We start from the raw sequence: 18,172 nt of genomic DNA, 5'->3' as shown, positions 1-18,172 counted from the left end.
ATTTTTGCCATTTTAGTCATTTTTAAATGTACCATTAAGTGGAATTAAGTACATTCACATTGTTGTGCAACTGGTCTCCGGAACTCTTTCATCTCGCAAAACTGAAACTATATTCATTGAAGGACTCCTCAGCTGCCTGATCCCCCGGGTCCCTACTAAGTGCATTGTAGGGTGTTGAAGCATGAATCGGAGCTTCCTTTTCAAGGCTGAATACTGCTCCCCTGACTGTGTGTACCACACTGTGTATCTTTTATGCTCCCCTGACTGTGTGTACCACACTGTGTATCTTTTATGCTCCCCTGACTGTGTGTACCACACTGTGTATCTTTTATGCTCCCCTGACTGTGTGTACCACACTGTGTATCTTTTATCCGCCGATGGGGCTGCTGAGACTCGGGATGATGCTGAAGGGCCCGTGTATGGAGTCTGGCCTGTGCCAGCCTCACCAGCCGCCTCACTTGGGACAGTCCTTCTCCTCGCTGCGTGTCACTCCGCAGCCACACTGCCTTTTCTCAGTCTCTCAGGAGACTCCGCTCATGGAAGAGTGCCCCTGCTTTTCAGAGGCCATTCCGTCAGGTGGGAGTGACCGTCCCCTCGCCCTGCCACTCTTTCCTCCCCAACTTAAATATCACTCAGCTTAACCATCTCCACTTAGTTCCTGGAGTCCCACCAGGAGACACTAGTCAGACTCCCTTCCCCTGCTAGTGATTGTCATGGAACTCTATATGTCTCTATTGTGCTTATCATGACTGTAACGTATTGATGGATTGTGCATGTGTTTGTTTAGTGATTGCCTTCCTTGCCAGACTGTAAACTCAGGTGTGTTTGTTGCTAGATCCCTAGTATCTGACACAGTGGTTGGCACATAAGAGGTACCCGGTAAGTAGCTATAGCATGAATGAATGAATGAATGAATGGATGCTGAAAAAAAAAAGAATTGCACGGCTATATGCTGGGAGCAATTATATTTTAAAATGTGTATGAGATGTTAAATAACTAGGCAGATCTCAAAGAGTTATCTTACTGAAGCATAGATTGTTTGCCCTACCATTTCTCTGTTGGTAAAAACCTCTATGAATAAACTTTTCATTATTTGAAGATGCCTCACTGGTTGACAAAACGTGAACAATTGTAACAAAGGCAGTTTACGTTTTCTGATTGTTTATTTTCTATGAAGCTTCGTACTATATACTTTCCATGTATTATCTCATCTAATCTCACAGTAACTCTGAAAGGCAAAGGTGCTGGTTTTTTGTTCGTTTTCAATTTCTATTTCCAGATGAGACGATCAAAACGCAGAGTTTAAACTGCTTGCTGCAGGTCACCCAGCCAGTGGGGGGCGTCTGGAAGTGCAGGCAGTCAGGGCGGAGCCCAGCCCCTACGCCGCCGGCCCCAGGACCTCACTCAGTAACTGCAGCAGCTCTCTTTCTATCTGTTGTATCTGCCTTGGTCTTCTTTGAAACCAGGGTTTTGTGGCTTAAGGAGAATGTGAAAACCCTGGGCCTACAAAATAAAGCCGACCCTGAGCACCCTTTTAGGTCTCATGCCCACCTGCTAGGATAGTCCTCACTTTGCTTCTGCCTGGAAGTGCCTCTCCCAGGCAGTTTCCAAATCTCAAGGCAGCGGGAGCTTTACTTTTTTTTTTATTTTTATTTTTTTATTTTTTTTTTACAGGGACAGAGAGAGAGTCAGACAGAGGGATAGACAGGGACAGACAGACAGGAACGGAGAGAGATGAGAAGCATCAATCATCAGTTTTTCATTGCGACACCGTAGTTGTTCATTGTTTTCTCATATGTGCCATGACCGCGGGCCTTCAGCAGACTGAGTAACCCCCCGCTCGAGCCAGTGACCTTTGGTCCATGCCAGTGAGCTTTTTTGCTCAAGCCAGATGAGCCCGTGCTCAAGCTGGCTATCCTGGGGTCTCAAACCTGGGTCCTTCCGCATCCCAGTCCGACGCTCTATCCACTGCGCCACCGCCTGGTCAGGCAGGAGCTTTACTTTCTGCGTGCTCCCTCCACAGAAGGTCTGTCCCTCCTTCCTAGCAGTGGTCACCCTCTTTCTAAGTGGTGGTTGACAGTCTCCACCCTGGGTCTGAGTCTCCTCTCCACAGCTCCTCCGCCTGGCCCTGGGCTGGCACAGGACATGGGGGCTTCGCTGGTGCTTGGTGCACGAATGCACGCCAGGCGCGGAGCGGGTGCTCACAACCAACTGGCTGAGTCCAGAAGCCTGGAATACAACTGGCGTGGCCTCCCAGAACCCACGGATGCGAGACGGAGATGGTCGGATGTATTAATCACTGGTTTGGGAAGGCATTAAAATATTTCCGTAATATACATAGGATGTTTCTTTTCTGAAACAGATGTGCCCTCGTTTCATGAGAAAGTAATTATGTGTGTTGGATTAAAATGTTCATAAACACTATCATTTACTCAAGCCTGCTATAGGCTGCTGTCTTTATTGGTACTTTATGCATGTTGTGACCGCTTGCCCAGTCACCTAAGATATTAAGGTGTTTTTAATATCTTCACCTTAGAGATGAGGAAACTGAGGCTGAGAGAGAGGCAGGTAGCTTGCCCAAGCCGGTCAGCTTCTGAGGGATGGATACGGGTTGAGACAGGACTGTCTGACCCCACAGCCACTGCCTGTCCTGCACCCTCACTGCTTCTGAGGGATGGATACGGGATGAGACAGGACTGTCTGACCCCACAGCCACTGCCTGTCCTGCACCCTCACTGCTTCTGAGGGATGGATACGGGATGAGACAGGACTGTCTGACCCCACAGCCACTGCCTGTCCTGCACCCTCACTGCTTCTGAGTGATGGATACGGGATGAGACAGGACTGTCTGACCCCACAGCCACTGCCTGTCCTGCACCCTCACTGCTTCTGAGGGATGGATACGGGATGAGACAGGACTGTCTGACCCCACAGCCACTGCCTGTCCTGCACCCTCACTGCTTCTGAGGGATGGATACGGGTTGAGACAGGACTGTCTGACCCCACAGCCACTGCCTGTCCTGCGCCCTCACTGCTTCTGAGCGTGCAGATCAGACGCCTTTTAGCGCAACAGCCCAGAGAGCCCTTCCAGTGCCCGGGCACCCCTCCCCCTCCCCTCTTTCCCCCCTCCCCCCTTCCCCTCCTCACTGCACTCCCTCCCCATTTCCTGAGATTGCTGAAATGTTTTTGCCTGTGTCAAAAACTGGATACTATTATGTGTGGAAACTGTCTGGTGTTAATAGTGTAGTAATGTCACATTTACAAAATATAAATACAAAATATACTTTATGAAGGCCAAATTGCATATATTATGATTCTGTTTTTATTGCCTTTTAAGACTTTTTGAGCCCTGATTTATATATATTTAAATGTATAGTTTTTTTTCTTTATGTCAAACATAAATAAAACAATGTAGTGAAAAGAAAGTTGATTAGGTAAAAAAAATTTTCTTTTATTAGAGATTGTCTAAACAGTGGGATACCTAGTTCAAATTATATATGAAACAGAAGATTGAAATCCTTCTTGTTGGGGAAGTTTAAGAGGGTTTCCTACTGACTTAGATTCATTTATTTTCTGCCCCTCCTAGTATTTCAGCAGGATTAAGTTTTTTGAATCAGTGGATCAAGTTTTAATTTTCCTGTTCCTTCCTTATACTGACATGTGCTTTGGCAGAACAAAAAAGAGACCTAAACATGTCAGCATGATTTTTGTTCAATGAATTAAAAACCATAAAAGTAACAAGATCTGATCCAAATCCCTAAACTCCTGACATGGTGGTTTTGTCCTTTTCAGTCCTGAGCTTCATGTTACTGACTTTGAAAAGCTCTCTGCCTGGAAGCAGAAGTCGCGGCCGCAGTGCGCAGTTTATGTGAAACGGATGACAGGGGCAGGCGGCGTGGAGCAGGGGAAAGAACACGGGCCAGAGGGATCTGGGTTTGAACCCCAGTTCTGTCACTCAAGCCCATGGGCGCAGGACCTCACATTGGTGCCTCAGCGTCCTCCTGGCAGAATGGGGGGAGGAGGACCTAGTTCGAAGAGTTGTTGTGAGGTAATGATACACTCATGGTGCTCACCTGGCAGAGAGGCTTGATAATGGTGGCAATCAGGCCCATTTTTATTTTGAGAATGCCTTCCATTAGCTGGATTTATTTATAACACAGCTGTCTACTTTGTCTTCAGAGTGTCGTCTTTTGCAAAATTTTTAAGCTTTCTTCTCATCCTTATCGAGGGGAAAAATATCAGGTGGACGCCACTGAATCTTCAACACCTGCGTGCCACTGTTTCACATGGGACACATGACCAGGACCTGGGATTGTCCTGACTGAGAACCACACTGATCTGAGGTCCAGGAAACACATGCCAAGGACGTCCACCTCAGGACCCAGGGGGCAGAGGACTTTTGTCATACTAAGACCCTTCGCTTTTGAGACAGGACGGTCTGGGTTGGCTTTGTGTTAGGTAGCAAACTTCTTTGCGTCTCAGTTTTTAATCCGTAAGGTGGAGTTCATGACCTTACAAGACCCTGATGTGGATTTCCCTCCTCTCTTCCTGTCGCTCTCTTTGTGACCTGCTTCCCAGTCACCCTCCAGACCCCAGTGCGGCGTTTCGCCAGGATAGGAGGGGCTGTGCTGTAGTCACAGGCAGCCCCGCGTCTCCACGGCTGATCGCAGCAGACACTGTTTTCTTGCTTATGCTGCATGATGGCTGTTCATCAGAGTCGCTCTGGGACCCAGGCTGTGCTGTAGTCACAGGCAGCCCCGCGGCTCCACGGCTGATCGCAGCAGACACGGTTTTCTTGCTTATGCTGCATGATGGCTGTTCATCAGAGTCGCTCTGGGACCCAGGCTGTGCTGTAGTCACAGGCAGCCCCGCGGCTCCACGGCTGATCGCAGCAGACACGGTTTTCTTGCTTATGCTGCATGATGGCTGTTCATCAGAGTCGCTCTGGGACCCAGGCTGATGGACATCCCATGCCCACTCATACTGTGGAACCTACTGGGGTGGGCGGACCCTGGCTCGTACAGCTTCTGCCCCGAGGTGACACTCATCATTCCTCTCACATTCCATTGGCCAAAGCAAGCTGTGCAGCCACACCGAACTTCAGGGTGGACGGGAGGCGCATTCCTACCGGACGGAACAAGGACCAGAACACGAGTGAACAGGCCTAACGGCCGCCACATGTAGATACCATTTCTCTAGGGACGTCTGCCCTTCCCGCCTCCTCCCCACACTCGGGCAGAGGCTGGCGAGGGAGCTGAGCATCTTCTGTGCTGTGATGCCCGGGGCTCCCCACGTCCCCGTCCGCAGCCCTCCTCACGCTCCGCTGTCCGTTTCTCTTTCCTGACCTCTCCCCAGCTAAGCTCCCCAGGGCAGGACGGAGGTCTCTCGTGTTCGCGCCCTCAGTGCCCACACTGGTTTGGCAGGCAGTGCGCCCTCAGTGTGTACGTGACGGAGAAGGGAAGGCAGGGCACCCTGGCTGGCCCACTCTGCTGCGCTGTAGTGATGACCACACGTGAGGTGGGACTAACAGTCACTGCCTCACACAGCTGTCGGAGGATCAGCATGTAAAGTGCCCGTCTTCATGGTTTACAGTAGGCCCTCCATGTGCTCGTGTGGCTGTCATGATGAGCGTGTTAGCAGTCAAACTAACTGACATTCATTAAGCATTTCTAATGTGTCAGATGCTCTCCTGGGTCCTTTATGGAAGTTAACTGGCGCACTGGTTTTCACTTGTTATGTTGGGACTCGTGTTGTATCTTGGTCAGTTTTGAAGTGACTCATAAGTCATTTGCTAGAATAATAATAGTTAAGATTATGAAGGTTGCCGCTTACTTGTTTTGGATGAGCTAGATAGAGGTTTAGAGATGGTGCTATTTCTATACCATCAGCACTTATTTGCATTACTGGGAAAGAAGGGGATGGAGTTATTGCTAATTATTGCTTCCTTTTATTGAGCACTTAAAACGTGCCGGGGTCAGTGCTAAATACTGCACGTGCGTCATCTCACATAATCTTCACACCCGTGCCTGAGAGAGGTGCCAGCAGTTAGTTCTTCTTATAAAGATGGAGACTCCGAGGAGAGGAAGACAGGTACGCTTCTTGGAAGTGGCGTGGCTAGGGTTTGACCCTAGGTCTGCGTAGCCTCCCTGGCTCAGCAGACTCACCAGGAACTTGACACTGAGCATCCCCGTGGGCCTGGGTCAGGAATGTGAAGTCATCCGCCACCAGAGAGCAAGGTCACAAACTGCTGCTGAGCTGATGGGACAGCATGATGTTCAATTCTTGATTTTATTGAACCTTTTTTTTTTTTTTTTTTAATCAGGGTAACCAGGGAGCACAGAGAAATGCTGGTGAAACTGGCAAAACAGAACACCAACAAGGCCAAAGACTCTTTACGGAAGGTTCGTACCAACGCCATGAATAGGCTGAAGAAATCGAAGGACAAGACCTCAGAGGACACCATTCGGCTCATAGAAAAACAGGTACTGTTCCCAACAGATGTGACGTTTATGTATCTGATCCTGAAGCGAGGGAAATGAAGACAGAGTGCCCCTGGCCTTTCACAGATGTGATTCCCATTGACTGAGTCTCTGTCCTGGGCCTCGTCCTGTGCTGGGCCCCGGGAATGGGGAGGAGGGGAGCTATTTGACCTTTTGCCGTGTGCCAGGCTCTGCTGAACACTTTACATCACTTCATTTATCCTCGTCGCTCCAAAGCTGGGAGGTGGAGGGAGTGAGGAAACGGGTTCAAAGAGGCTGAGTAACTTGCCCAACGTCACACTGCTGGTAGCGGTAGAAACGGGCCCCAGACACGGGCAGACTGATTTCAGAGCCTGTTCACTACCGCTCTCCTGCCCGCGGTCGGCTGTCTGCGTGAGAAGTGTGAACGTAGCAGTGTCCTTAGTGTGCTGAGTGGTGGCCTCTATGCGTGACTTAAAGGAGCTACTGGAGTGAAACAGAGAGGGACAAGGCGGAAGGGCGGAACAGGACGTGCAGAGGTGTGGTGATGTCAGAGAACACTGTGTAGGTAGATAGCCATGGACCTCGGCTGAGACCAGGGACAGGATAGGTAAGACAGTGGCCAGCCAGTTCATGGAAGCGCTTGTATACCAGGTTGAGGAGTCTGGACTTTAACAGGTCCAGAGGTTCCCACGTTGGCTGTGCATCTTTCCCAGTCATCTGTGGCCACAGTAATGCTGCATAACAAGCCACCTCAACACTCAGTGGTTTACAGTATCGAGCATATCTCTTCTCAGACCTGTAGGTCTGCTCGGATGTAGCTGTTCTATGTTGGGTGTAGCGGGCTTGGCTCCATGTCACTGACTAGGTTTAATTCTGCTTCATGTGTCTCAATATTCTGTAGTCAGCAAGCTTCCCAGGGCACACTGGCATGGCAGCTGTAGATGCCAAGGGCATGAACCCAACCACACAAATGCATTTTAAGCACCTGTGTCTGTCACATCCCACTGGCCAAGGAAATCACATAGGCCAGGCCCACTACCCCTGGGTCGGGGATGTGTTTCTGTTCATGGAGGTCTTGAGAGGGAGTATTTTTTGAGCAGTGATTTAATCTTATCACAGCATCATAATCACTTGAGGATCTTAGAAAAATACAGGTATCTGGGACCCCAGTCCCAGAGACTAAGTCAGTGAGTCTGACGTGGGGCCGGGAGTCTGCATTTTTAGAGTAACACCCTGAAATATTTTCTCCAGACAGTGGGGAAGTCACATCTGTGTGTGAAAAGTGGCTATGGTTGCTGGTTAGAAAACGGATTGCAGGGGGCAAGACTGGAGGCAGGGAGGCCGCTGCAGAAATTCATCCAGGAAATGCCGGTGGCCTGAACCGAGTGGTACAAGTGGAATAAAGGTAGGAAGAGGAATTTACCAGTATTTAGGAGATAGAATTTATAATGTCGAGTGTACCAAAAAGTGCTTACCCAAAGCCACCTGGTCCAGAGTGAAAGCATTATTGTTAGTAAGACTGCAGGCGTGTGAGCCGGCTGGGGAGAAGAGAGGGAAGAAGTGGGTGTCGGGGCCATCTGGAGGAGGCCGTAGTGGACTAACTGCCCTTCTCCTGGACAAACAGTCACCCAGGGGAGAATTTTAGATGGATTGTTGGGCCCTGCTCCTGCATTTTCTGATTTAGTAGGTCTGCCCGGGGATGTGTATTTTTAATAAGTTCCTCGATAATCCCACAAAAGCAGACTTGGGAGGAGTGGAACAGCACGGGAGTTAGAAAGAGGTTGTTCTGCGGTTGATGTCCTGTGACCTTGGCGAAGTTACTTGACTCCACTGGGTCTTTCTCTTCTGAACAAAGAGATTTGTAATTTCCACCCTGAAGGGTTGCCCTGGGGCTGCTGGAAGCATCATTACTTGACTCCTAGATGCTCAGAGCACCCCTCCTGCCATCCTGTGCTCTCTGCTCTCTCCCAGCACCAGCGAGAAGAGGTTCAGAGGCCATGCTGACCTCCTGAGCCCTGACAGGCCCCCGCGGAGCCAGCTCCTTGGCCATCTCCCCGGGGGCGCCATCTCTACAGCTGAGCCTGGGCCTCTTGGTTGCTTCCTGGTGCTGAGCCTGTGGCCCTCCAAAACCTTCAGGCACCCCTCACTCTGCACGTCTGGGCACCTGTCTGCCTCAGCAACCAGAGCCCATGCTCCTTGAAATAGGCGTGCTGGGATGCCAGCTCTCCTGGTAGAACCCGCTTGACAAAGACCTCGCTGGAAGCCTTCGCTCGTCAGCACCTGGCTTTCCACCTTCCTCTTTAGAGTGCGTTCTTTTATTCAGTGTTTGTTACTGTTAATTATTATTTTTCAAAGTGAAAGTAACTTGATTCATTTTTTTTCCTGATAGTAAACCAATCCATGTTTAGTGTAAATTTTAAAAAAATTTAAAATTTACATAAAAAATTACTAAAAAGAAGGTAACTGAAATTGTCACCCGAAGAGGACCATTATCAACATTCAAGTTATCTCTGTAAACGTATATGTAATATTATAAGAAGATTGTACTATATATATTTCATAACAGTGTTCATTATTAAAGATTATTACCATTTAAATATCAGTTCTTACCATTATGGTAATAACCTTCTTTATTGTGATGTGCTTCAAAGCTCCAGTAGGAACTATTCTGACAGAAGGCATCGGTCTAGAGGGTTGGGTGTGTGTTTTTATTTAAACTGGCAGGGGAGAAACAACAACAACAAAAAACTGGCAGGGGCTGGTTGTTGTTTTATCATGTACTTTTAAAAAATTTATTTGTTTACTTTGTCCCTGGTTATCACAGTATTGTAGAAAATGTAGCATTCAGAAGACTATTTAAAAAAAATGGGAAAAAATTCACCCCATAACCTCACATTGTAAGAACAATTGCTCTTAACATTTTTGAGTTTTTCTTCTTTCCCCCTTTTCTTAAACTACACAGTTTTTTTTTTTTTTTTACAGAGACAGAGAGAGAGAGAGGGATAGATAGGAACGGAGAGAGATGAGAAGCATCAATCATCAGTTTTTTTCGTTGCGACACCTTAGTTGTTCATTGGTTGCTTTCTCATATGTGCCTTGACCGCGGGCCTTCAGCAAGCAGACTGAGTAACCCCTTGCTCAAACCAGATGAGCCCGCCCTCAAGCTGGTGACCTCGGGGTCTCGAACCTGGGTCTTCCGCATCCCAGTCCCACGCTCTATCCACTGCACCACCGCCTGGTCAGGCAAACTACACAGTTTTAAACATGATTGAGAACATGTACAGCACATACAATGTTTAACCAGCTTTTTATTCTGTGTTCAGCATTAAAATCACTAGCATTTTCTCGTGTCTTAAAAAATCTTTGAAAACAGCCATTTCTAATGGTTGCAAAACAGCCCGTCTGTGGGTATGCCTTCATTCACATTTATAAGCCCTCTTGTCGGCGTTCAGTTTGTGTAAACGTTTTTGTTATGATAAATAAGGTTGCAGTGAATATTTTTATGCACACATCTTCGTGGAGATGACTTCTCCAGGACACAGTCCCAGGTGGGGGTTGCGGCACAGAGGGAATGCATGCTGTTAAGGTTCTTGTACCTGCTGCCCAACTCACTGACAGGTTTTAGAGAATGTGTGTGTCTCAAATTTTTTTTCCTTTTCTAATCCCTGACATTTGAACCTAGAATTTTTAATGTGAACTTAAAATGTTGCTTATGTTAGAAGTATTGCTTTTACTTCTACACTCTACAGGAAAGATTAAGATAGTCTTTGTATAAATCTAACCATTTTTCTAGAAGATAATATGGTAGTATATACCCAAATCTGTACATTTCTGATTCAATGACTTAGGGCTTTATCCAAAATAAATTGTCAAAAATCTCATCTATAGACATATTTGTTGATTAAGTGTAATGGTAGGAAACGAGAAATTGTCTAAATTTCTAACAATGGGAAAATAAGTTGTTTTATTTTTTATAATTTTATTTATTTATTTATTTATTTATTTATTATTATTTTTTTTTACAGGGACAGAGAGAGAGTCAGAGAGAGGGATAGACAGAGACAGACAGACAGGAACGGAGAGAGATGAGAAGCATCAATCATCAGTTTTTTTCGTTGCGAGACCTTAGTTGTTCATTGATTGCTTTCTCATATGTGCCTTGACCGCGGGCCTTCAGCAGACCGAGTAACCCCTTGCTCGAGCCAGCGAGCTTGGGTCCAAGCTGGAGAGCTTTTACTCAAACCAGGTTGAGTTAAGCTGGCGACCTCGAGGTCTCGAACCTGGGTCCTCGGCAGCCCAGTCCAACGCTCTATCTACTGCGCCACTTCCTGGTCAGGCAATAAGTTGTTTTACATCTATATATATTGACAGTTATAAAGGTATTTTACAGACATGGTACATTTTTTGGAATTTATTTTTCAAGGTAGATTACATAATAATATTTATTATATGACTTCATTTTTATTTATTTTTATTTTTTAACTTATTTTTATTTCATTTTTATACTGAAGGATTTCATGTACATAATAAAGTTGGCAGCTTATCTACGTAAATATTAATGGTGATTATTTCAGGTAATAGGGTTATGAACAATTTTAATTTTATTCTTTGGGAGATTTTCTTAATTAAAAAATTTTTTTCCCCAAATGTCTTCTGAGGTTAGGTTTTTCAAAGTTGTATTCTAACACTGTTTCATCTTCGGTGTGCAGTAAGGACGTGACTCTGTGGTAGGTTCTGTCCTGCTGTCGTGTCTGCCCCGCCCCCCAGCTCCCAGTCCCAGCTCAGGCCAGCCCTGCGGAGGGCGGACCGGGCTTCCCACCCGGGCTCTGACATCTGTCAGCCTGCTGCTGCACCTCCGCGTTAGTCTGCTAGAAACGCGCCTGCTGAACATTAAAGCACTTGGCAGAAACCACCAGTACATCTGGCCAAGATCCTTTCACTGCTGCCTTTTTCTGAGAAACCAAACTGCTCTGACATGATGCTGGGTGCTCGCGGGGCTAAAGAGAGGGAAGGCTCCTGGCAGGCTGGGCCGAGGGAGGCCGGGCCAGCAGCACCCAGTGACTCCATGGGTGTTCTGAGCCAGGCCTCGGGAAGGACGACTCGCTCCCTGGGCCTGCCTCCAAGCTGTGCTGTGTGCTCCTGCCTCCCTTTTCCTCTCTCTACCTTTCATTTTCCTGAACTTGTAAGGAGCGAATGTGGGGGTGATGGTGGTGGTGATGGTGATGGTGGTGGTGATGGTGATGGTGGTGTGGTGATGGTGGCGGTGATGGTGGTAGTGATGGTGATGGTGGCGGTGATGGTGGTGGTGATAATGGTGGTGATGGTGAAGGTAATGGTGGTGGTGGTGCTGTTATAATCTTTATGAGGCAGCACACTGTAATGGAGAGGGCTCCTGCTTTGGAATCAGAATGGCTCTTTCACTTGTCAGCTCCCAAGGTCAGAAAGTGGAGTCACCTTTCTGAGCCTCTGATCCCTCACTGTAATGTAAGAGCAGCAGCACCAGTCTCACGGGGCAGGTGAGGACCACATTTCACAGCCTACTTAAAATTGCCCGGATGAGTGCTGGTCCTCAGTAATTCTTCGCCTATTTGTCCATTCCAGTTCTCTCTCCTCACCTTGTGACTTTATTTATTTATTTATTTAGTGGCAGAGACAGAGTCAGAGAGAGGGACAGATAGGGACAGACAGACAGGAAGGGAGAGAGATGAGAAACATCAATTCTTTGTTGCGGTTCCTTAGTTGTTCATTGATTGATTTCTCATATGTGCCTTGACTGGGCGCTACAGCAGACCAAGTGACCCCTTGCTCAAGCTAGCGACCTTGGGCTCATGCTGGTGAGCCTTGCTCAAACCAGATGAGCCCGTGCTCAAGCTGGTGACCTCGGGGTCTCGAACCTGGGTCCTCCATGTCCCAGTCCGACAGTCTATCCACTGCACCACAGCCTGGTCAGGCTCACCTTGTGACTTTAAATATGGGCCTGGGATTGACTGAGCTAAGGAGCCTAACACAGCCTGCCTGGAGCGCAGCAGGACTAGGCCAGATGCAGCGGACCCCCCGAGGGGCGGAGTGGCACCAAACTGGCCGTGGGGGTGGCTGAGTTCTTGGCTCAGTCCTACAACTGACTCTTTATGTGATTTTGAGCAGGTTAGCTAACATTTTATGCCTTGCTTTAGTCCTCTGTAAGATGGGGATAATGCCTCTGCAATCTGCCTTATAGAGGTTATGTGAGTTTGTTGGATTTGAATGGAGTAACAAGACAAAACACTTTTGCAGTTTGAACTACTATGCCATCTCCAGGTGAAGTACAGGGGGCCCTGGAGTTACGACACAGTTCCGTTCCTTCGACAGTGATGTACCCCAAATTTTGGTGTAAGTCGAAACACACGCGAGCCAAAGTCACTGACCTATCCTAACACAGTTGTAAAGTCATAATCTAGAACATGAAACCACAACTAAGCCACAGAAAAAGGAAAAGGACATAAATATACTGTATTGTACACTGTACTGTAGTAACAGAAAAAATGACAAAAAGTGAGTGTTAAGAAAAATCCTTACCTTTATTCCTGTGGTTGGCTTGCTGGAGGGGGCATTGCAAGGTGGGAGAGAGGGACCTGCTGGGAGGAGGAAGCTGGAGAGGCAGGAGAACCTGCAGAAGGTGCTGGAGACACTGGGTCAGGTGAATCAGGATCGCCTAAGGGAAAGCAGGAGACGCTGGAGAGGATTCTACCTGGACTACAGGGGTTTCATCTCGAGAAGCAGCTGATGCAGAGGGTACAGGGTCTGTTGCAGGCCTCTCTACCTTCTTAAAGAATAGTTCCAGGCTAGTCTGGGAGGTTGATGACCTCTTCTCTTCCAAAATCTGCCTATAGCATTGCAAGGCATCCGTAACAGCTCTGTAGACCTCACTGAAGGTGTCATCACTGGAGTCCTCAGCCTGAAATTTTGCCAACCCCTCCTCTACCATGGGAAAACCTTCTGTCAAACTGTTGGTAGTAAATCTCCTGGGTTCTGGGGTTTCTATCTCTTGCTCTTCAGTCAGCTGCCTCTCCAGCTGAAGGAGGTCCTCAGCAGACAGCTCCTCTCCGTGTGATGCCAGTCGCTCTGACTTTGTTTAGGAGCCATGACAAGGGCCCAAGGGTCGCCAAACAAAGCAACACAAATGAAACACTTGCGCTTTTAACAGTTCAGAATGGCATAGGTAGGCGTACAGCGGGACGCCAAGCCCCTCACTCATACACGCGTTACTGCGTATTCTTCCGCTTCGTGCACCCAAACTAGTTCTCCCATGTAGTCCGTAAGTACCATGCTAATGGCGTAAGCCGGAACACTCACGTCTCAATTTTTTAAAAGTTTTTATGGGTGTGAGTGTCATAAACTGGAAACGTCATATGTCGCGACTGTCGTAACCTGAGGACCTCCTATAAATAAGGTTCATAATATAAACAAGGAGGATCATAATGGTAGTTCCTGTGTTTTGAGAATTGATTGAAATCACGGAGGTGAAGTTTTCAGCCCAGTGCCCGGCATGTAGTGAGTGAGGGGGAGATGTTGGTATCCTTGTTGTTAATCATCATTATTTTGAGAAGTCTGGAAAAGATGAACTTGTCTGCAGACTGACCCCAGGGGCACTTTGTGCCTATAATATGATAGAAAGTTAGTAAATATTTTAATTAATTAATTAATTTGAAAAGATGTCAAGAAGTGATGGTAAACATCAGAGTAACGCAAGCAGTACCAGCGTGACAAATCACCAATTTAAAACATGTTTGCATATTCATGACTTTGTTTAACCCTCCCAGCTACTCTCTGAGGAAGGCACTAGCGTCCTGGCTGAGAGCTGAGGAAACTGAGACTCAGCTTGGGGAAACACTTACACATTGTCACTGTCTTGAGCATGTAACCCAGAACCACGTTATCCAATGGCTACCCGAGGTACTCTTCTCCCCTCTGTCCCTGACCGGGTCCGCAGACGCCATTTTTCCAGAGGCAGCTTGCTGTCCCAGGCTATCCTGGCTGTCCCAGGTTACCAGCCTGCGCGTGCTGGATGGCTGCTGGGCACCAGGCCATATACCCAGTGCACGTGCACGGTGGGCTGCTCAGGTGGCGGCAGAAGAACGTCGTCTAGGGTTTGCAGCAGCCGAGTGAGGAGGGACCAGGCAGCACTCTGAGCCCCGTCGCTCTCCCGGAGTGTGTCCTGCAGCCCCAGGAGCTCTGCTCTTCCAGCTAAGAAATACGCAGCTGTTGCCATGGCAAGAACCTGGCTGTCTCTGTGCCTGGGGCCAGTTGCTCCAAATCCTTTTTTAGTTTCTACCCTTTTCAGTGCATTTATTTCTCAGTTCCTGGCCAAGGCTTGTGGTCTGCAAATAAAGATGTCCAACAGCCGCTGTGCTGGGGAGCCCAGATCCTGGGCATTATGCTGCCGCCCCTTCAGAGCTTCCTGCCTGGGGCTTCCTGCCTGAGGTCCCCAGTAGGGGAGCAGGGAGGCTGCAGCACCCACCAAACTGTACTCTGGCTTTCATTTTCAGAGGGATTACGGGTTTATCACAAGAAACATAGAAAAGCACAGAAAACATTAATAATTAGTCATTTAGTAAATATTTCCTGAGCATTTGCAATGTATTAGGCCTTCTGCTAGATGTGACAGATACCACATGAATAATATATTAGCTATCTTCCCATCACTAAAAGATAATCACTATTAATATTTTGACAGGCTTCCTCCCAGTTTTAAAAATACGCATAAATTTTAACATATTTGAGATTGTTTCTGCTATGTATATGTATACACAATTTTGTATCCTGCTTTTTCTTTAATTCAGGGTAACCAAAGCATGTTTCCTTGATCGTATAAATAATATCTTGAAGCATTCTTTCTTCATGATTACAAAAGCAATCCATGCTTGTTATAAAAGAGTCAAACATTCAAACCTTTCCGTAACATATACTGGAATGTTATTCATACTTAATATCCTTTCCGTAAGAAATGGATAATCTTAACCCTTTTTAGTGTCTCTATGAATTCAACTACTTATCCCTTCTTTTACTTTCTTTTTTTTTTTTTTTTAGAGAGAGTCAGGGAGAGGGAGGGACAGACAGGAATGGAGAGAGATGAGAAGCATCAATCATCAGTTTTTTGTTGCAACACCTTAGTTGTTCATTGATTGCTTTCTCATATGTGCCTTGACCACGGGCCTTCAGCAGACCGAGTAACCCCTTACTCGAGCCAGCGACCTTGGGTCCAAGCTGGTGAGCTTTTTGCTTAAACCAGATGAGCCCGCGCTCAAGCTGGCGACCTCGGGGTCTCGAACCTGGGTCCTTCCATATCCCAGTTCGACGCTCTATTCACTGCGCCACCACCTGGTCAGGCCCCTTCTTTTACTTTCAATGTTATGATTTTTCATTATTAAAAATAAAGCTTAGATAAATATCTTTATACAAAGTATGTAAAGTTTTTTTCAGATGCCACTCACACAGTAATTTCTCCATTGAGATAATTTGGGGTTAAAAATGGTATGAACATTTGCATCAATTTAAATCCCTATTGATGATATGTGACCTTATCCATTTCACTAGCTCCTGGCATTGAATATTGTAATTAAAAACCACAACATCAAATTTTGTTAACTACGATGACTGAATTATGTCTTGTTTGAATTTCCATTTCTTCAGTGTCTATTGAATTTTCCATGTTTGTTAACCAGATGTACTTCATCTTTTCTCCAGACTTTTTTTCTGCTCAACCATTGGGATCTTAATATTCTTCTTATCAATTAGCATGAGGGCTTTATATAGCAGAGTGTCTGAGGTGCAGGAACTTGTAGAAGTTCACTAAGGGACAGATGAGGCTGGCGTCCCTGTACTCTATAATAATAGTTAAGAATTTGGGGCTGTGGGTTCAGGCTACCCAGGATTCACTTTGGTCGTTGCCACTCTCTAGTCGTACATCTTGCCCAGGTGATCTGACTGCCTCAGTTCCCTCATCTGTGAAATGGGGACAATAGTAGTGAATCTCAGGGGCAGCTGTTAGGACTCAGGAAGAGTGTGTACATAGAGTTTTTAGTACAGTGCTGGCTGGGGCCCAACGAATGTGAGCTTTGTCACCATCATTATGTCCCAGATAACCTTTTCCCAGCTCTGGAATATTTCTCCCCCACCCTTTTCCAGGCCCTGTTATCAGGCTCTCGCATTTTGTGTTTCTGCAGATCAGCCAAATGGCCGACGATACGGTTGCAGAGCTGGACCGGCATCTGGCAGTGAAGACCAAGGAACTCCTTGGATGAAAGTCCACCGGGGCCAGTTTCTAGTCGGTTTCCTGGGCGGCAAATTGCAGCTCTCTACCCCAACCACGCAGAAGGCTGTCACCATGTCCTTGTCAGTCCTTGTGAGGCCCAGCCTCCCAGTGGGACACCCAGACCTGTTCATTCTCTTCCTCCTGTCCTCTGCTACCGGTTCTGCTCTGGGCCCTCTGGCATGGGTGGGCCTTTGGAGAGTCCCTGTTGCTGACGGACTGGGCTTGACTTAGGGCACTTGCCTTGACTGGGATACTGCCACATGACCGGGACCCCTGGCAGGCTTAGCCCTGACTGCTCCTCATGTCAGTAGCCTCCTTTTCAAACAGTTGGGCCCTGTCCGCAACTTGAAACTTTGCTTGGGCTAACGTGGGCCCTTACCTGTGACTGGATACTTTTACTGATGGCCCGTTTACACCAAACAATAAGTTGGAAAGAATAACCACAAATGAAATGCTAGAGTCAGTCTGGATTAATGCCTTCTCAGGACCTGTGTATAAAGCAACCAGAACAATACATTTCCCTCTGAGTCATTGTCCCACCTGCTCTTCTCTCTGCAGGGACCACTCCTCCCCACCTCCCGTCCTCGTCCTCCCTGGCCAGGCTGCTCACTCTTCACACCTCAGTGGGGCCGGGGCCTCCTTGGAAGCCTTCCTTTCCCCACTGAGGACCCATTACTGGCTCTCACGGCACTGTCTGTTCTCATCTGAACCTTAACTGTTCTTTTTGATAACTAGTCTGTGTATCTTCAGGATCCTCAGAATTTGACACAATGCCTGGAATGCAGTAGCCACTCAAATGTGTCGTGAATGAATTGCACGTAATATTCGAGCAACAAATGATGGCTTCTTTTCCTTTATTTCCAGTCTTAACTATCGCTCTGTCATTTTCCACCCTTGCTTTGGCCTCAGTATTCAGTTGGCGATGAGATTTCTCCGCCCATGGTCTGCCGTTAGTGACACACACGCGGGTTTTTGTGGCTCATCTTTGGGTTGTTAGATTGTTTTGCCCCCAATAATTTTTCTTTTACTCATTCATTTGTTCATTCATTCATTCATTCATTCGTTCATAATATAGCCACAATGAGCTAGGTACAGTCCTAGGCAACATTTTTAATCTTCATAGTAAACTGGCAAGAGGTGTATTATCTTCATTTTACAAATAGGAAAACTGAGACTTGGCAATATTAGGTAATTTGCCCAAAGATGTAACAAAGCTTGTATGAGGGTTTCATTGGTCACCCTCAGTCTCACTGTACAGAGAGGGAAGCACTCAGAGGGGTGCCGTCTCTCGCCCAGGGCCACACAGCGAGCACGCAGCGGAGATGGGATCCCAATTGAGCCCTGCTCTATAGCACGTGATCTCCCACTCTATGGCACGTGATCGCCCGCTCTATGGTATGTGCCCGGCCCGCTCTATAGC

The 18,172-nt window shown here is 47.2% G+C and overlaps 1 protein-coding gene across 3 annotated transcripts in view; it reads left to right on the top strand.

The window, feature by feature from the left end:
* Nucleotides 1–17,279, top strand: part of MRRF (mitochondrial ribosome recycling factor) — a 51,874-nt gene extending 34,595 nt beyond the window's left edge. For all 3 annotated transcript variants that reach the window (XM_066367271.1, XM_066367270.1, XM_066367272.1), the window contains exons 6-7: nt 6,323–6,482; nt 16,664–17,279. In XM_066367271.1, the coding sequence (XP_066223368.1) occupies nt 6,323–6,482; nt 16,664–16,741 (238 nt within the window). In that variant the 3' untranslated portion in view covers nt 16,742–17,279. The remainder of the gene's footprint in view (nt 1–6,322; nt 6,483–16,663) is intronic.
* The last annotated feature ends 893 nt before the right edge of the window (nt 17,280–18,172 follow it).

The sequence above is a fragment of the Saccopteryx leptura genome, chromosome 2, assembly GCF_036850995.1.
Source record: "Saccopteryx leptura isolate mSacLep1 chromosome 2, mSacLep1_pri_phased_curated, whole genome shotgun sequence".
Lineage (NCBI taxonomy): Eukaryota > Metazoa > Chordata > Mammalia > Chiroptera > Emballonuridae > Saccopteryx > Saccopteryx leptura.
This window is presented reverse-complemented; position numbering and strand designations above follow the sequence as displayed.